Source organism: Calypte anna, chromosome 1, assembly GCF_003957555.1.
Source record: "Calypte anna isolate BGI_N300 chromosome 1, bCalAnn1_v1.p, whole genome shotgun sequence".
In the NCBI taxonomy this organism is placed as follows: domain Eukaryota; kingdom Metazoa; phylum Chordata; class Aves; order Apodiformes; family Trochilidae; genus Calypte; species Calypte anna.
In genome coordinates this window covers 188,059,040-188,079,912 of record NC_044244.1, presented here as the reverse complement: position 1 = coordinate 188,079,912, position 20,873 = coordinate 188,059,040, and the positions used below count along the sequence as shown (strand labels likewise).

The following is a 20,873-nucleotide window of genomic DNA, read 5'->3' as shown; positions in this document are numbered from 1 at the left end:
ACATTAAAACAACAAAAAAAGCAAACAAACAACAAAAGAACCCTCAAAGAAACAAAAAAGCCCCTACAGTTTAATTAATGCTCAAAAGTTTCTAGACAGTCATAAGTTTTAGACTACACATTTTAGCTAAGCAGAGATGATGTGTTATGATGTGATACATCAAAGCATTCCAAAATGGCATGGCCTCTGTTGAAGGAGGGAGGTGCAGGAGGCAGTTAGATAAGTGCATTACCATATAGTCCTCATCCTCACCAAAACTTCAAGTGGGTGTACAGAAACTCCATCTCTGTACCTTTGTCCATATGTTTATGGGTTTAAATTGAATTCTAAAGCCTTTGGGGTTTTTTTGTTTTGTTACAATAAGGATCTTGTGCTATTTTTGTCACAAGCCACTGTATCACCCAAGTGCAGTCTTAACTGTAGCAGCACAGCCGGGGCATCTTAAAAGTAAAATAATATTTGCTTTAAATGTCTTCTCTTCAGGCATTTAATTCTCATAATATCCAACTCTCACTGTGAACATATCAATTGAAAGCCGTGGCTCTTTTAATAAAAAGAAGTTTGAAGTGTACAGAAGATTCTGGTTTTCTGCAGCACTGGAGGGTGCCTGGTGATGGATCTCACCAGTGATGGGACACCCAACTTCCAGCAAGCTGCTGAGCTCCTGAAAGAAGTTCTTGCTGCTGCAGCTTGATGCTCAGCATGAAGCACTCATTTATCCTGCTTCTTGACAGATCAAATTACCCTGCTCAGAGCTGTAGGGTGTGTTTTCAGTACCTTGTATAGTTTTTGCAGGACTAATTTGGTGTCCCTTCCCACTTCTCCACTGTGTGCCATTGAGAGCTACCTGGGGGCTTGCTAAGTTGAGAAACCCCCCACAGGTTCTCTGAGTGTGAAATACACTCCACTTCAGTGCCTAAACAGTAGTAGCTGAATAAACTATACATTCATGCTCTGTTTTCTAAAGGTTATTGAGCACACATTCACCAGACTTACATAGCAAAACAGGAATTGCATCTTAAACCTCACTTGATTGACAAACTGCCTTTTCCTCACTGAGCCTGTAAATAAGATTTAGATGTTTTGTCAGATCAGTAATCCATGGATTAGACCATGGATTAATACTTTCATTCCTAAAACTGAATGGACTTCCAGAGAACAACTGTATTTGTATTTTGTATACAATCTCTCTCAGCAAGCAGCAGCACTACGGATGGCATCATCCAGGGCTCCACATCATGAGTGAGAAGCCACAGTCCTGACCCCAGCAGCTAACCATGAGGATTAGTGTATGGGGCTGACATATCTGATCTCTGTGTGCCAAGGGATCACACCTCCTGTACTGATCCTGACAGGATGCACTTGTGCTGTTCAAGAGCTCCCATAAATCAGGAGCTTTCTCACAGCTATGTCTAACAAAGTACCCTGCTCCTTGTCCTGAGACAATCTTAAAAGCAAAGCAGCTCCTAAAACTTTGTTTTTTCAGCCTCTTCCACTGCAAACCAACAAATCAACTCATTAGAGGGACTCTTTCTGCCTTTCCCATTTCTCTCCCTTCACCTAGTGAGGGCTAATTGGAGGCATATAAAATGGATCCAGGAGAACTCTCCTCTTTCTCCCATGCATCAGTCTTGTACTACCAAATTGGGCATAGTGTCTCACGCAGTGTTTTACTGTCCCCCAGATCATATTATCTGCAGGGCAATCTCACAAAGGTTAATAGTATTACTGGGTTGTCTCTTGGTCTGACATTCTTGCTCATCACTCCAAATCCAGTCCTTTTACCAGTAGTGTTAGACATCTCCACTGCAGTTAATTGGATGCTGCTGGCTGCTGACTTCAAACCCAACTCTATAAATTGTAACTACTTGTAGCTGATTGTCCCTGCTCTTAACTTTCATTTCACAACTGGGAAAAGTATGTGTGAGTTGATATAGCTGGCTGTTTAACCACACTCTTTGACATTTGCAATCCAATTATCAGTCACCTTGGCCATTCCTTCAGTCCAACTATCCTCCCATTGGTATGCCATGTGTCAACACCTACTCTGTATACTGCCCTAATGGGAAAATAAACAGTAAATTATGAGTCTATATAAATCCATTAAAGAGTTACTCAGACTCCATAAACCATGGAAGTGAAATTGAAGTGCTTTATGCAGTTGCTGGTAGGTTGGAATTGTTGCTCTGTATTTTTAGAAGGTCCCAGCTCACTGAAGTCAGGCAGGAAGTATCTGTTGTGGGCTTTGGTGTCCTCAAAGCATGAACATTGACCTTAAAGGTTGTTCATGGTAAGATTTTCATACTATTCCTGAATAAATGTTTTTGTCAGTAGAAAGCAGTAAATTTATATTAATATTTTTTTATTACATATTTCCTTCCTTGGTAGAAAGTACACTTTACAGGCTCTACTTACATTTCACTGACCCTTTATACAGCAGTGAATGCCATCCTGTGGCTGCAAAACCAAATGCATGTTAAGGATTAATTCTGCAGAAGAATCAAAGTGCTAAAACTGTTTCAAAAGTTGCAATCTTTTAAAATTCCTCCTGCACCGCAGGAGCAGAATGTCATCTTCTTATTATTCAGGCACATAAAGACCCCTTTCTAGGACTCTAGGCACCGTGTAATTAATTAATTATAATGGTTTTAATTGATTAATTAATATTAATAACGTGAATATTTATAATGTGTTCTGACTCTTGGGGAAATTAACCTTTTGGGACAGGATTTACATATTTTTTTTTCAATACATTTGGCATATTAAAACTTTGGGAACGCTTTTCCTATTGTATCATTACTTCCAAACATCCTTGTTCCTACATATTTATGGCAGCAGTGTGGTCTTGACATGTTCCGAAAATAATTAATATATGTCATTGCTTGCAGGGTCACTGGCTATATGTATTAAAAATAGAGCCAACTGGAAAAAAAATCATGTTAAAAAATTACCAATGAAATTGCATGTTGCTTTAAGTTGTTGCTTTAAAGTAAACAAAAGAAAAACCTTATTTGCCTGGTTGTCAAAGGAAGATTCCTCCCAGTTAGCTATAACGCATATGGTGGGGGTGGTGGTTCTTTGGTGCTAGACATGTTCTCTACCCTTTAATTAAAGGCTTACAGCTTTCAGATCCTTGGTATTCAGCTGGAGCCCAGCACCGGGCAAAAGCTGCATGAAAATTAAAATCAAGCTGAAATGAGGTTGTTAAGCTCCAGGTGCAAACCTCTCCTCACCAACATCCCAAGGACAAATTGCCGTTGATTTCCAAAGCAGTGGCTTTCACAGCTGCCCAGGTCCTTCTCCTCCAAGAAGGTACCTGTAATTCTTCCACTGCTCCATTCAGCAAGGGCCTTGCCTTTAGTTTTACCCTGTGTGTCTGTAGCCATGCAGTATGTGCAGACTCCACTGGGGTGTGGTTGGAGATTCTGAAGGTATTCAGTTGTTTTATGGAGTTTTGTAAAGGTTCAGCAGAGCTGAAAAGAGAACTGAGATGACTGAGGGAAAAACAGTGATTGCAGTGAACTGGTCTCTAAATGTACACTTAGCTGCTTGAAAAAAACTGAGATTTCTCTATGTCAGGTGAATTCAGACCCATCAGGGAAGGGGTTGATGGCTCTCATCCTCTACCACCAGGACAATTATCTGAGTATGTTTCACATCTTTTGTACAGGTCATAATACTCAAGCCCTTCTGACAGGCTGATTTTTCAAAGCTGAAAACCGAATTTAGAAAAAGTAAAACTAAAGTCCAAAAATATGTGTTTAACTTCAAATTCAGAACCTACATGTTTTTTCCCTACAAACAGTCCAACTCTGAATCTTAGCCATTTTTTGAAATTGACCCCATGTCAATGTAAACTGGAGAGCAGATGTTTATAGGACACTTAGAATCAAAGATAAGTGGAGATTGAGATAATAAGGCTTGTCTGTGTTGCCTATTAGATGAAACTGTGATTAAGTATGTCCCAATTAATGCTTATTATCTGTCTAAAATTAATTTGTCACAGAAAGTTGTGGAGTAGGCATCAAGAAGTCAAGCAGCATTTTTTCTTGCTAAAATCAAAGCAGTTATTGATTTGATTTCATTTAATCTGGCCTGACAAAAACAGGGCAATAATGTCATTATAAAAAACTGCCTTGGGAAGAGCCCCAGCAATGAATCTCCTTATTCATGCTTCTCTCCTTTACCTTATTTTACATATTTTTCATCCTAATTTTCTGAATATATTTATACTACTTTCTTCAGTATATTGTCCTCACCTGACTACAAGTCACTTTTCTCATACATGTAATTGCTGTCATATTAAACTCAAAGTTGTTCATAATGTCACTTTTCATGTCATTACTAATCAAAGAATCTTCTATCAAAAACTTGAATATCAGCAAAAAGTATGTCTTCATTTTTTTCATTGTAGATTGATGTCACAGCAGTCTTCTGGAGTTACAGTTCATGTAGACCAGATAAATGTCCCTTTTGGCCTTTTGCAAACTTAAAATCAAAGGATCAAAAATTGGCAACAGACTGTATCCCTTAAAGGTCTGATTTTATATACTGTCTACCTGGCTCAGAAATAAATTTTTTATTAATCAGGTTTTTAACTGGTAAGCTTTATTTTGAATATAAAATCATAGAAGCTTTATTTTTTGACCTTAAAAAAATAAGTTTTCCTTCAAATGTCAGAGGCTACCAGCTATGAAAATATCTTTAATATATAATATCTATAATATATATATATATAATATCTTTAAAACATTTCACATTCATTATTTCTTACAAAATACGAAAAAATAATGTAAAATGGCAATTGGATGTTTCAGCAATTATCATTGGGACACAAATCCTTTTTCCTTGAGATCACTAGACTTGGCTTTACTTATGTTAGTATTGATCAAAAGCTTGTTTAAAAGTGATGAGTTCTAGGGCAGGGGTTTTAGGTTTCTTTCTGAAGGAAGGGTAAAGTGAAATACTATCTGTAGTTAAATTGAAGAATTAATCACCAAAATTCTAGTTACAAAATGCACTTTCTTTCAGTGGCCAAAACATCTTCAGCAATTTCCCCCTCCTCTGACTGGAAGATTTGCCATTCCACTCCTTGTTTTGCTCTCTCACCACCTTTACACATTAACCATCTGCCTTTTAGGAGATTTTGCTTCCTTTCAGCAGTTCATTTGAAACCTTGATTGTTTAAGTAGCCCTGTGGGTAACACATATGCAGAAACAATTTATTGACAGGTGAAGGTGGCTGCAAATGGATGCCAGGAGAACAGGGGGCTAGAGGAGGAACTGGAGGCACCTTATTCAGCTTTTCTGCCAGAAACGTGGTGGTGTCACCCTCCATTAGCACAACCCGAGTGCTGTTTGTTGGAGCATTTTTGGAGGGAAAAAAAAAAAAAGTGTTAAAGTGTTAATATTCCTTTTAAGGAATTGCATCTCTTTGGATGCCAAATAAATGTATTACCTCCTAAGTGACAGCAATAATATTTCAAGACTGACTATCACAGAACCTCTGAGAGTTTCTCATCTGACATTAGAAAGCACTGCCTGTTGGCATGACAAGAATAGTTTGGAAGTATGTTTTAATATTGTAGCTTAGGAGAGATGATGTTTCCTTTGAATATTGAAAGTATTTTAAAAATATTTAAAGTTAGTACTGTGCTGTTACAGAAACTTCATGCCATGATATTTCTAAGGGCATGGAGTAGGTTCAACACCACGTACCATGTTAGCATGAGGCACTGATGCTGACTTGCTGCTGAACAGATAGAGAAATATTGCCACACACAGGAAATCACCTGCTCCAAATTTGAGACTTCCTGCCGAAAGAGTGGCTGAACCTTAATTTCCCATCATTTTGAATATCTGGGGACCTGTATTACAGACGGATACAGCTGCACACCCAAGCAGTAAAAGTAAAGTACGTAAAGTACGTATCACTGTGCTGAGTGATTAATTAACTCTACAGTGGCTATTATGATAGCTTGATTAAATTTTGGCAATATACCAGCATATATTTTTGAGTATAGCCTTTCTACTGATAGTTAAAATATAAAATAAGTTATTAGTATCAACAATAAAAGCTTGGAAGCAGGTATAAAATCCTATGTCTTTATTAAGAGCCAGAACGGTTTTCTTGCTGGTACATGGTTTGAACATATTGACTTCTCTAGTATGAAAAAAGGGAAAATTGGAGAAGTATAATGATATTCATAATTTTGAGGAAGCTTTGAGGAGGGTGTTTGATTCCTGTTCATAGTGAAGATGAGAATCAAGTGACTTTTAGGGACAGAAAATGAAGGGTAGTTGCATATCTGAGAAGAGAGCAGTTCAGTGAGCTTAGATGCACCTCTCCTGAAGCAAAATAAACTCAGAGCTGTTGTGTTTCCTGTGTGCTGAGGTAAGAGTTTTTGAGAAGGGCATTATTTGCAGAGGTAGATCTGATAGAACTGAACTTACCAATATTTGATGAGAGGTGTTTCTTGTCATGAGAAAAGCAAAATCCACAAATAGCTGAAGTAGGTAGTCAGGTATGAATTGGATTACAATCAACATAAAGATTACAGCTAACTTTAAACTCCTTAAATATCTTAATTTCCAAACTTGATGTTATTTAAGCGTGCTTGAAACAAAATGTTCTAAGATCTGACGACTCATTTTTTGTTCAAAAACTCTTTGATTGTATCAGCAGGAGCTAAACACCTTCTTCAAAGTTTACTGTGAAGATCAATACACAACTTTTATCTTCTTTCTCCTTTATAAGGGTAGTTATACTTTTGTTCAGTCATATGTTGTGCCCAAAGAGGTTCCATATGCCTCTAAAATTTTTTAAGCAATCGCATATCAGTCTTCAGCTTTTTTGTGAGGTGGCAGTCTGAAGGTGGTAGATGTCCTTGGGTCCAGATATTATCAGAGGCCTATTTGTAGTGTGTGCATTTCCGTATTTTTGTTTATTGTATACTGGGGTAGTGATACACTTTTTTGGAACTTCATGAACAAAGAAAGGAAGTTCTTGCTTTATTTAAAAGACCTTTAGAGTTATTTGGGGACTGAGGCTGATGCATCCACTACAAACACATCAAATTTTCCATCTGTATCATTACAAACTTTGCAAACTGCTTAATACGGGATACAATTCATGCAGTGTTTCAAGCATCACTTCTTTTGGTGTGGTTATCATCTAGAAGGTCAAGAAAAGTTGTAGCTGAGCAATGCTGTGCTTAATAAATCATTTCAGCTGAATCATAAGTGACTACACAATACTGTTAGGCAGTGGAGGTGAAAATTATCTGCATTCAATTCCATCAATGAAAGCAGGAAGCACACTTGGACTTCTGGAAAGTGATAGGCTTAGAGTGACTTCTGGGCAAAGTTTTATCTACAGTTCATCAAAAGCAAAATTATATGAGCTTGACATCCCTAAGGACTACAGTTTTGGTTTTACTTAGTGAAAAGAAAGGGAAGTTATTGTTTGGATATTGCCTAAAAGTTTATGTTAAGACAGACCAGGCTGCTCTGTTGCCCTGGGAATTTAATGGAGAAATGGTTTGTTCTGCATTTATGTTAGCATGTATTGATTTAAATAGTATAAATACAGCCTGCTGCACAAAGGTTGCCAGGATCTCCAAACTGTAGTCAATTTAAAAAGCAATCCCTATGCAAAGTATTTTTCTTTTAGAGCTGTGCAAATCCTTGCTTATATTGCTACTAAGGCTAAAATACAAGTCTTGTTTCTTATTCAGGGTTATGAATCTTGTTCACTTTTCAGACTTTCAAAAAGCTTGAAGAATTAAGTGTGACACAGAATAAATGTTGTTGCTCTTGTAGTAGTAGTAGTAATAATAGCAATAGTTCTGGACCCTTAAATCATTCAGTCTGTTATTTCATTGTGTTAAATCATTGTTCTCAGTACTGTGTCTGACAAAAGTTAAGATTTGAAGCCTCCAAGATTTTTTTTTTCAGTATGCTTTTCTAATATTTAGGTTTTCTGATACTTCAGGGAGCATTTAACTCCAAGTGAAAAAGCCTGCCTGCTTTCCTTCCTTCCTGTCTTTTGGCAGTGCAGCACTGAAATTACCTGATGTCATAGTTAATTCTCAAATGGTTTAACAGACCATTATGAGTCGTTTTCTAGTTTGAATGTGGCTGGAAGCCATTGACTTTCCTAATCTAGAGTGTTTGTGTCAGTAATAGTCTGTATTTAAAATGTACTCGAAATTATTTATTTCTCATACTGGCCAAAGTGAATGCATTAATTTTTTTTATGATTGAAAACAAGAGTTCCCAGATTAGCACATTGTAAAGGAAATAAGGAAAGGTGAATCATATTGATATGATTGGCACTCTTTCCTACAAGAAGTGTTTAAGTAATTTGTCTGTAGGGACAGCACTACATTCTAGTAGGATAAGTGAAATAAGCAGCTGCCCACTTCTTTTCCACAGCTGCCAAATAAAGGATTAGACTGAGGAGGCATCTAATTCACTCCAGCTAACTCAGTGTTTGTGTTGAACTGGGAAAAAAAATTAAAAAGTACCTTTTTATTTCCCCTCCTGTCTGTCTTTGAGTTACACTGCCTCTGCTTTGTAGCAATAATCCAGCATGTACTTCAGAACTATAATGCATTTCAGAAAAATATTTCCTTGTAAGAATTTAGCCACAAACTTGGTCTATCTCTCTGAAGTAGGCAGAGATAGTAATTCAGGGTATTTGACTTTAAAGTTCTATTCATCCCTCAATAAGCTCTTCTTTATAATCTTTTATTTCTCTTACTTGGGCTGAATTCCAGAGACTCTTACAATAGGTATTGCAGCTCATTTGTGCATTGGCAGAAGAAAAAAAACCATTAGTCACTAACAGCAGGGGTATGCCTCAGCTCTCAGGCTCCCTTTGATCATTTTTCTGTCTCCAGCAACTCAACGAGTTTTCTGAAGCAAAATTGTCATTTCTGGCTGGGGGAAGGGAGAGACTTCTACCTGAGACCCTGATTATGCACACTCTTCAGATGAGACGCAGGCATCTCAGCTCATCTCTTTTTGCATTAAGTAGTATCACACAAACGAAAACAAAAAAGCAAATATGACATCTCCAGCATTTTCCAGTGCTAATGACAGTAATGTGGCAGCTCCCCTTGAAAAATTGGGTAGGCAGAGTACTTCCTTCTGCCAAGGATTGCTATGGAAGAAAATTCTCATTCTTCTTGAGGCTTGATAATTCACATTAAACATCTGCTGATTGTCTTGTTGCACTTGTTGAAATAAGATCCCTGCTAGCTACTCTCTCCAGCTGAGTTAATAATTATCTTGGAAGTCATGAGCTTTGTTAATGAGACTCAATATTATACTTTTAATTCAGGAGGGTGGTCCTCACAGTTTCATTTGTATTCTGACAGAATTCAAGAGCTAATCCTTCTTCAGTTAAAGGTCACAGTCCAACTCACAGAACTCAAGGTAAAATTATTTTTCAGCACCAGCACTGAGGTCAGCTAGACTAACACTATGTTTCAACCAATACTTTCACAGTAGATGTCTTCTCTGTGCCTTAAAAAGAAGACGGTCATAAAATGAGGAGATTTTTCAAATATAACATGCAAGCTCTTTTTCTGAACAATTAATGTTGACTTTAGGTTTGAATGAGAAGTCCACTGCTACGGATTTCTTTTGTAACTGTTCTTTGGGTTTGAACATAAACATGAATATGGTTCAGCAAAGTCATAAACATTGAAGTTAATTGTGAATGCAGATAACTGATAAAATATTCTTTATGTTATGAAGAATCTGTAGTGAAAATGCCTAGCAGGTAGTGGGAAAACAACAGTGATGCTTAGAATCTTAGAGTTCATATTCTTCTTGCCATTGCATGCCATCAGATGCCATTAAACATGTCCTCATATTCCTTTTAAGATATGTCACCTTTACTAAGGGGACTGTTCCATCTCAGGTTGCACATAGGCAAGAAGCAAGTATGTCTGCACCTATTGGTGTCTGCATACCAGACTCAGCAAAAAGACTGGAGAGATTCTTCAGCATATAGCAAAACACATGCTAACAAGACATTGATTTTCTCTGGAAAACTTTAATTCTGGTCCTCACTATTTCTGTGTCTTGATTACTATGATATTAATCTGTTGTTGGGTTCTTGGTGGCTCATCTTTACAAGCATGTATTGAGACACTCTGATATTCATTGGTATCACCTTTCTTTTCTGTCTTCCCCCCACCATGCCATCTCCAAATTTCTAAACGGAAGGACCTCACTAGTCCTGAATTACAGCTTCTCTCCCAGAAAGCTCTCTGTGTCTTGCACATCTGCCTTTCACATTTCCAGAGATAACAGCTGTGAATTAGTGTTTGCATCTTTGTCATACAGACATCCCAAACTCCCTCTCCTCCCTGGTTACTTTTCACTGTGATTTCCAGCTGTTAAAGATTTTTGCTGAGAATTGTGGTAATGTTTGAATCAAAATTGCATTGGTTAGAGGGGCCCCTAAGTGCTGGTGTGATGCAGTGTCCTGATGGAAACAGTATTTGCAGAGCATTGTGCTGAGTGACCTCTCCGATCCTCCCACTTTTTGTCTGGGAACAATTTTGAACTGGCAGCAATTTGTTATTTTGCTTTACTGTGTTGTGTTTGCTGGTTTCTTTGTTTGGTTGTTTTGTTTTTTGTTTTGGTTTGTTTGTTTGCTTCTCTCTTATCCCATTTATAGTTGGAACCTGAAAATCCCAAGCTGGGGTCAAGCTGATGGAGCAGAAAAAAAGGGTCAGCTGGGGCACAGATTTACAGTTAGGGAATTAATTCCATTGCTGGTGTGAGCTTCATTAATTAATTTACATGCCTGGAAAGAGAGAGCTTTAACTCACACTTCAGCTCCTGTGTCTGGCACTCAGGGCTTTTGAGTGGAGCTGGAGCCTGTCATTCTGAAAAGTTTTGAGTGTCACCCAGAGAAAAAGGCTTAGTTGGTACATAACCAGTGATGCAAAGTTTTTGATCAGAATTAAATAACTACAGACTTTCTATGTTAATTTCTGCTAATTAGCTGACATTTTGTGTTTTAGCCATTACTACTTAGAGTTAGCTGTCAGCAAATATTTCCTGTGCAGTTTCTCAGGATTTTAGCAGTTATCAGACAAACTGTGAGAATGAATTGGGAAGACAGAAGAATGTCTTTGCTGCTTCAGCAGTCACTTAGGTTTTTCATCATAGTCACTTAAACACTGTTCATACCATGATGGCTTTCAGAGATTTCATTATTATTTTTATTTTTAAACTTTCTGCCCCCACCTCCCCTTTTTTATAATATCACTGCTAGAACCTAGAGGGAAGTGTCTTCTCTCTATTTTCTATGTATTTAGAACATTAGCCCCTAAAAAAGCATTTTGTGGTTATTTAAATATGTGCTGTTTCTGTACACTACAGCCTGTATCACCTGGCATCATTGATTATTTTATCCATGGAGTCAGCAGAAATCCTGAAAAGGTTTTTCTTTCTTAACCTCAGCTCTTCTGAGAGTTTGTCTAGCTGTACCACAGCAGAACAAAAATAGAGGGAACTAATCTCTAAAGGGCCAAAAGTTATTTGGTGCTGAGGGTCTGTAATAGACTTGCCAGAACTGGCTTCTTGTTTGGTGCAGGAGCTCTGAAGTTCTCCAGGACTGGTGGAGTGGAGAGGCTGAGGTCCCTGGCAGTGTGGCTCTCATTGGGTGGAAAGGCCACAACAACCCCATGCAGCACTACAAGCTGGGCACAGAGTGGTTGGAGAGCAGCCAGACAGAGAGGGACCTTGGAGTTTGGGTTGACAGGAAGCTGAACATGAGCCAGCAGTGTGCCCAGGTAGCCAAGAAGGCCAATGGCATCCTGGCCTGTATCAGGAACAGCGTGGCCAGCAGGTCCAAGGAAGTGATTCTGCCCCTGTACTCAGCCCTGGTGAGGCCACAGCTCGAGTACTGTGTCCAGTTCTGGGCCCCTCAGTTCAGGAAGGATATCAAGGTCCTGGAGCAGGTCCAAAGGAGGGCAACCAGGCTGGTGAAAGGACTTGAGCACAGACCCTATGAGGAGAGGCTGAGGGAGCTTGGGCTGTTCAGCCTGGAGAAGAGGAGGCTCAGAGGAGACCTCATCACTCTCTACAACTCCTTGAAAGGAGGCTGGAGCCAGGTGGGCAACTCTCTTTTCCCAGGCAACTCTCAGGAAGACAAGAGGGCATGGTCTTAAGTTGTGCCGGGGGAGGTTTAGGTTGGACATTAGAAAGAATTTCTTTACCAAGAGGGTGATCAAGCATTGGAATGGGCTGCCCCAGGAAGTAGTGGATTCTCCATCCCTAGAGATATTTAAAAAGAGACTGGATGTGGCACTCAGTGCCATGGTCTGGTAACCGCAGCAGCAGTGGATCAAGGGTTGGACTGATGATCTCAGAGGTCCCTTCCAACCCAGCCAATTCGATGATTCTATGCTTGTCAGCCATGTGTGCAGCCTTTCAGAGTTTTAAATGATATTTTGGAAAGTGCAAACACCAGTTCACACTCCAGTAATGAGCTATGGGTCTTCTCCCCACACCCCATTTCTGTGTCTGACCAATGGCATGTTGGTGACTTTGGGGTTCCCATCCCATTACGAGACAGCAATCCCAAAAAGTGCTAAATACCAGCCCTGGTGACAGTCTTACAAGAGAGAAGCCCAAGACTGATAGAAGTTGCTGGGAGGACAGGCTCCCCTCTTCCCATGAGTTACTGGCTGATTTGATTCTACATTGCTGCTATATACTGCCTTACCATTTATTTTTCTGTAAATAAGGATTTCAGTCCCTAAAGCTGTCAGTCCTCTCCTTTTTACTGTTACCAGTTTTTTTAAATATAGTTAAATACAGGAAACGTAGAACATTTTTTACCTTTGAAAATGTTGTATTTTTCTGCTGATCTCAGTACTGAATTGGCATTACCCTAAGTTTAGATTTCTTGTGACATGGAGGGGACAATGGCAAGGGACATTATTCCCAGAAAACTTTGTTTGCCTGAGGACTGGACATCAGGACTGCATGATTTATAATTGGGCAGAGCAATGTTTAAAGAAAAATAAAGCATCAAGGAGTTAACCAGTAAAAGAACTGATGTGCAATGATGAGTGTGAGAAGGGAAAGATGTGCAATATCTTGTGTCACTCTCACCAGAAATTGGTACTGTGGGAACTGGCATGTTAGTGTATGTAGCCAAAAGTGAAATTTGAATTTCTTTCATGCAAACAGAAGTAACTTTCTGCTTTATTTATCTTTAAAAAATGCAATTGAAATGTTGAAGGTGAAGTTTGAAACATATTGATTGCATTTTTGAAGGCATATTATTAAGTCTCTCGGGTGCTTGTTGATCTTGGATCATTTCATTTTCACAGCGTTTCAGACCAAAAATTATTAGTAATTCTGTTTAAGTTGCAACTAAATTACTAATTAACTTTCCTCTCAAAGATTTTATTTCTTACATGTTTCTGCCAGCAAAGTGTGCTTTTTACACAGTACAGCACAGAATTTTTTGGTACCTGCCTCTCTCTTTGCCCCTTAAAATCATATAAAACATTTTTGGAATTAATGAGCTGTCAAATCTCAGGTGATGAATGGAAAGAACTGACAGAAATTCTTTTGTTGTTTAAGAAATTCCAAATAATTAATAGAAAAAGTGACAGAGATTCTTCTAGAATAGAAGAAATTAATCTTTCAGAAGAAATGCATCTTTCAGATTCATTGTGAAACTGAAGAAACTGTAAAATTTTTGCAAAAAATCAGGGATCCTACTTAATGGGTTAAATCCAGTTCTTTCCTCCAAGGTAAACTCGCAGAGTTTGAGATAAAAGGGAATTGTATTTTGAGAAATAGATTCCCAGTCTGTAGGTTCCCCATTTCAGGTTCATCTCAGAAAAAAAAATGTTTCAAATTCCTTTATTTGCTATTGTGAGGATATTTGGGTCAGACAGAACATGTTTATAGTGAGTATGCCTTCTGTACAGAGAAAATATTGTGGGTTTTTTTGCTTTTTTTTTTTTTTTTTCAGTTTATGTAGTCCCACTGTTCCTATACAGAATGAAGTCTCTGCTTCTATTTTTTTTCAGGTAACCGTCTCAGATGGGGGCACAGCTCCCAAGCAGTCCTCTGTTTGGGTGGTGGTCCAGGTTCTGGATGAGAATGATAACAAACCTCAGTTTCCAGAAAAAGTCTATCAGATCAAACTGCCAGAGAGAGATCGTAAGAAAAGAGGGGAACCAATCTACAGAGCTTTTGCTTATGACAAAGATGAAGGCCCAAATGCAGAAATCTCATACAGCATTGTGGATGGAAATGACGATGGAAAGTTTTTTATTGATCCCAAAACAGGGATGGTTTCCTCCAGAAAGCAGTTTACAGCAGGGAGTTACGACATCTTAACAGTAAGTGCTCTTCCATTGACATACAAAACCCATGGTTTGACTGCCTGCTTTAGAAATAGACATACTTGAATAAAGAATGATACCTGATTGTGTTTAATTTATGACCTACATGGAAGACCTGACTGTTTTAATAAGGTAGTATTCACATATTGCCAAAAAATTTGGCCTGAGAAGGTTTGTATTAGTGCATGTAGTGAACAGTATAAATATGGCAGCAAGTACAGTTAAAAGAAATCTCAGTCAAAACACTTTTGCCAGAACTCAAACCATATAGACAAGGTCAAAAAAAGAAAGAATACAAGATAGTGGTGTTGATATAACGCAATAAAAGATTTGAATACACAATTTTCATCCACAGCAATAAGCCAGCAAGTTGTACTTTAGGATTTGAGAAAAAATTGTCAAAAGTTGACCCATAGTAAATTGGCAAAAAAATATCAAGAACTAGCTACTAGTCAGAGCGGAGCACACTTTGGGTGAATGATTGCAGAGCTGGAAGTTATGGCTGGGATCTGGCCCTTATTATAATGCAACAGCTGAAGGTTTTCCTACCTTGAAACTGCTCATCACACCCTCATGAACTTTTCCCTAAGGGTCTGCCACCTTGAATGGAGAAGATGGGCAAGTGTTAGTACCAAATGCACTTAATACATTTCTAGAGAAAAAAACTGTATGGTATTGCAGAAAAATATTTCCCATTTTTAACTGGAATAGTAACAACATATTTACAGTAGTAAATGGATATTTACAGCAGTAAATCCTATATGGAGAGAAACATTTCCTTTAGTTTTTAAAGAAAAATGTTTTGATTAGCCTTAATGTTATTCACCTAAACACCCTTTTTGTAGCCTACATTCTTCTTTTCTTTGTACTCAGATTTTGTTGCTGCTCATCTTGTCTTTTCTGTGCTAAAACCATAAAGGCATTGCAAGCAGATATCAAGTGTACCCATTCCTCTGGAAGACATTATAATGAAAAAAATTAGCACCAAGCTGGGCAGCTCTTAATGAACACAACAGAGATAAGAAAGCAAGGAAAATAAATATGGAATAATTTTAAAATGTATTTGTTTTGGAGAATGGGGGAAATGATCCAAAACTTATTTAACACAATTAATGATCCTAAAGAAGGCCTTGTAAGGAATTTCAATCTTATCTGCAGTACAGATGCCATTTAAAAGCAATCAAATCTGATCTGGGTGAGCATGTGTAGCAAGTGCATGATGTCCCAGTGGGTCATCCAACTTTCAGCTTTGCTGCAAGAGCAAATCGGGTGAAATTTGAGAGGGAAGTTGGTTCTGGAGAGGAGCATCTGTGTGGAGAGTGCTTGAATTTCATTTCCAGGATGCCTTACATCAGCATTTCTAAAATAAAACATTTCACTTTTAAATCAGTCTTTTCAGAAAAAGTCAAAGTGTTATGGTAAAAAATGAGGATTGAGAATGGAGTCCTCAATCCCTCTTTTTTTGATAGGATTTTTACATAGCAGATTAAAAAGGCCACTTTCCAAACAGTCGTTGTCATGCAACAGAATTAAGTCTGATCTGCCAAGTTGTGATGTTCAGTCTGAGTCCTCTTTTCTTTGTACCTGCCAGATAAAAGCAGTGGACAATGGTCGTCCCCAAAAATCTTCAACTGCACGCCTCCATATTGAGTGGATAAAAAAACCTGCACCCTCCCCCGTGCCCCTGACTTTTGATGAACCCTTTTACAACTTCACCGTCATGGAAAGTGATAAAGTGACAGAAATTGTTGGGGTGGTCTCTGTGCAGCCATCTAACATTCCTCTCTGGTTTGATATTGTCGGTAAGTTGGGAGCCAGTGGAGTGAGGACACTTCAGAAAAAAAGCATATGGTTTTGAGAGCAAGAAAACTAACTGTGAACTGTCCCCCACAAATTAATCCCACTTTTGTAATGCTGAAATGAAAATAGTATTTTAATATAGCAATAACAGTAATAATAATATTCCTGCTTTTGTTACAATTCTTTAGCTAAGCTGAAAAAAAGCGCTGTATGGCTGAATTGTTTTTTTTTCATACTATGTTATTTACTGCAATCTTAATGTTGTCTGTCATTTAAATTCTATTGTCATACTTTGCTAATCTCATTTCTAAATGTATTTATGGTACTTAGACTTGCTGTCCCTCATTTCTCTCTTTCTTCACCTTTTTTTCTGCATTCTGTTCTTTTTTTTCTGCTTCCGACTGCCCTGCTTCAAGGTGGCAAGCATGCTCGAGAGATGTTCTATATTCTACAGACAGCTTGTGGGCAGAACTGTTCAACAGAAGGTACCCTTAGTGCAAACACATTTGCTAAAATACAACTTACCAGGCTGCCTTTTATTTTTGCAAGTTCTTTGAGACAATTTATATTACGTCTTTCATAAGTGCCTGTGACAGGATGCGATGCAACACATGGATGTGCTGCGTTTCTTTCTATGACAGCTTTTTCCATATTTGTGTCCAATTATTATCATTTTATTCACGGATTTTCCACAGTTTATCACAAATAATTAATTCAAAATTTTCACAGTCCAGTGCTATCCATTTAACTGTGAAACAGAATGGGATGCATCAACATATGGGTTACAAACGGAGCCACCAAAAGTTTGTCTTGAATGCAAGCTGATAAAGAGAAATGTGTTCTGATGTGAGATTTCAACCCCAAAATTGCCTTACGTAATATTGGTTATAAAAATAGGAAGTGAGAAATATCCTTAATGAAAAGGAGGGGAAGCCACAGAAGACATGGTCTTAAAATCACAGGGAGACACCTCTAAGGGAGTAGCTGCCAAAAACACAGAGAGTAGAGGGACTCACTTGTTTGCAGTGGAGAAGCAGGGTCAGTGTTCCTAAGCATTTCTCTCCTGTAGAATAACTTATTCAACATCTTCAAATTGAGACTTTGCCCAGCAGCAAAACAACTCTGCAAAGTTACTGTGCTGCTTATTATTTACTTGTAGGTAATGATTGTATACCTTTGGATGTAAAACAGTGTCTACACAGAGTGGTGCAATTTAAACAAAGGTTTGTGAAGTAAATACTGTATGAAAGGGAAACAAAAAGCCTTTGCAACAGACTTACTGGAAAGAGTGCATCAGCAGTCTTTATTTACAGGGATTGAGCCTGTCTCTCATTTCAGCACTGCTATTTGCGGAGGGGTTTAGCTCACAGGAAGGACAAGAACCACAAGAGAAAGGGTCTGTCAGAGTTGTTTTCATCCACCTTTTATTGCTAATTTGTGCAGATGAAAGACAGAAGCAGTAACATTTCCTCTTTGAGTTTGTATCACGGTTTCTGATGTGCCAAGTGCATTAAAATTAAACCCAAAGCTATTATCTTGTTCTAGGGTTCCTGCTAGCCCCTGGGGAAGGACAGCATATGTTTCCTAAAGTTTTCCTCCCACTCCCTTGGTTATTTCAGTATGCTAAATGCAATTTATTAGCTAATGTTTACATTACCTTTCTATTTTTCCCTGACCGTAACTTTTCTCCTAGGAGAAATCCATCTTTATTGACATTATCGACATTTTTTTCCCCATCTGAACCTTTTGCTGGACTTCTCTGGTGTTCTCAGTGTTCTGGTCCTTTCCTCTCATTAAAATGCTGCTTGTGTTAAGCACTGAGAGAAGCCCCTGCTCTTCCACTGCATGCTTTTATGTTACGAGAGCCACTTGTAATTTAACACCTTGTAATAATATTTCATTTTTGCCTACCAAACAAAGATTATGGGGAGATCATTGTGAAATTTAAGCCTTTAATTTGCCATTTAATGTGACCTTTATGGCTAAAATGGTTCAAAAGGTTTAGAAGGAGATTTTTTTTCTATTTAAACAACCCTAATGGTTTCCCTGTAGGCTTTACCTCCTAATGCTGCATGATGCTGCATCACTAGAGAGGGCCATGGAGACAGAGCTTCCCAAGGCTTAATGAGAAATCAGTGACCCTGACCATCCAATTCAGTCCTGTTACCTTATGGATGTTGTCATTAAATATTACAGCTGTTACAAATAATAGCACTAGCAACAGCACACAGAAGAATTAGCCAAAAGTCCTGGGCATGCATAAGACCCTGTTGTTAAAGATGCTCTGCACACAAGGTGCAAAGGAAAAACCCACCCCCGAGAGGTTTACAGACAAAGTGCTGTTTGTTTAGGTTATCTTTCTCTGCCTTTAGTCAGTGTCAGTATAAAACCCATTTTTTCTCCTTGTTCCTCAATATCACCATGTGGAAAATAAGATGCTGATACTTTGCTTTTGCGTTGAATTCTAGTGCTGAAAAGGGCAATGAAAGACATGGATTATTAGTGCAAGTTAGTTGTATGGAAACCTGTATGGGACTGCTGATTCAAGAGCTGGTTTTTGTGCTGCTATAAAATCTAGGCCTGATCCTGCTCCTCTCTTGTGATTTTGGGCCTCCGTGCAGTCCACAGTAATGTCAACAAAAGCCCTGAAGGCTTTTGTAGAGGCATGGTTTATACAAACTTTGCAGCCTGACCTTTATGTTTATGACCTTTTCAAACTAAACGGTCATTGGAATTCCAGAGGACCTCTTTTTCAATACATAACATTCAGTTTCTCCCTGTTAAAAAAAAAAAAAAAAAAAAAAGGGAAGGTAGATGAAGTTTGGCTATGTAGTATTCTGTCTGCCTAACTTCAGCTTAATTAATTTACAGCTTAATTAAATACACTTTAAATAACTGTTTAAATTCTTCAGTTACTCACCTCCAAGAGAGTTTCTTGCAGCTAGGGAGATCTTCAATCCATGAACTACGAAGGAACAGGATGCTTACCTGTCTTTTTTTGTTTAATTTTGTTTATATTGGGAATGGTTGAGATGTCATACCTGGTTTTTCTTTTCAGACTGCATTCAATGCCATTCACAGTCCATGTAGCTCCCACAACACAAACACAGTTGTTTCAGTTGTATTAAATTTATTCAGTCATTAATGAGAAACTGATTTTAAATAGGAATTCCAAAATAAGTTAAAAATGTTTTTCTCTCAGGTAAATTGAGCCCTCTCTATCTCATCCTTTGATAGTGGTGGGAATGGTGTGATGACTACTTTGACACTGGAGCTAAGCTGCATGGTGCTAGTTTTTGCTTAAGCAGCATGTTGCACAACATCTCTCTGATCTTCCAAACAGGCCTCCTTTCCTTCTTCCCCCAGCCTATGCCTTTTATATTCTTATCGAAGGTGTTTAAATTACAATAATTTAAAGATCTATTAATTTTAATTAATTATCCATTTATTTCAGTGCTGCAAATTTTCATTAATGTCAAAAACATGTAGCTCCTTAGCCTCCTTTGAATTATATTAGCTAAAATACCTTTCTGATTTCTTTTCTGCTTTTTATGCCCTTACCTTCAGCTTCTTAGCAGCAAACCCAAGGCTTTGACTTACCTTACAGTAGTTCTATCTAAAAATTCAGAGTCTGCATTACTTTATTCTTAGGATGATAAAGTACAGAGGAGAATAAACACACACTGTATTACTAATATTTTTTATGTTATGATTAGCAGAAGTCTGCAGTAGTATTTATATTTCTTGAGGCAGTCTCTAAGTTTATTTCATCTTTTTTTAAAACAGAAAAAGTGAAAAGTTTGGCTGTACTTTTACTGGCAATCCTATAATTGCTTCGGACTCACCCTTGAGTTTAAGGGTGGAGTAGCTTTCTGCATTTTCCTTTGATTCTGCTCTCAGCAATGTGAGGACTGTAGCAATTGACCCAATTTATCATCCCTGTCCTTGGTGGTGTTAGTTTACTTCAGGGCAAGACAAGTAAAAAGCTTCTCTTCCCTGAGAAAATGTGTTTTAGAGGACTAATCTCTAAATTAAGTCATCTCCTGTGTTTCCCTTCTTTACTGATCCATCATGGCATTGGAAGGCCATATGAGAGTTATGCAGTCTCAATATATCCAACCTTTATTAAGTTTAAATGTGGAGCATGTATACATTTTCCTACCTGCCAGTGAAGGAAGACTCTTGCCAGGTTTTAGCTGCATTTGATCTGGGGATGCCCTGCAGGGTTTCGTATGGTCCATCTTTACATCTAAAACAAGTCTGATTCTCCACAGTTATCAGGTATTTCTGAGGTGCATATGCCATCCCACTCTTCAGGATTGTTCCATTGGGAAAGAGAGAGAAAGGCCCTCAGATGGATTCACTTTCTTATAAGTCCTCCAGGTTTGATGACATGTTTTCTTCCCAGAGGAGAAAATAATTTCTCACTGCAGTGTTTCCTTTAAAACTGTCTTAAACAGTGTATCAGCAGCTGATACAAATATAGATAGACTTGATAAAAAGAAATATATAGACTTGATAAAAAGAAATCTTATCTAGGAAGAGCACTAAAAAAAATAATGCATTTCTTGCAGCAAATGCTGTACTGTAATCAAAATACATGCAGAATATGCCTGCTAAAATAAAATAATAATATAATTAAACTAAAATATAAAAAAGAAAAAAAAAGAAAAAAAA

At 38.0% G+C, this 20,873-nt stretch overlaps 1 protein-coding gene across 2 annotated transcripts in view; it reads left to right on the top strand.

The window, feature by feature from the left end:
• FAT3 (FAT atypical cadherin 3) overlaps window positions 1-20,873 on the top strand; it is a 403,937-nt gene that overhangs the window by 284,639 nt on the left and 98,425 nt on the right. For both annotated transcript variants that reach the window (XM_030449568.1, XM_030449576.1), the window contains exons 5-6: window positions 14,079-14,393; window positions 15,988-16,198. In XM_030449568.1, coding sequence (XP_030305428.1) covers window positions 14,079-14,393; window positions 15,988-16,198 — 526 coding nt within the window. The remainder of the gene's footprint in view (window positions 1-14,078; window positions 14,394-15,987; window positions 16,199-20,873) is intronic.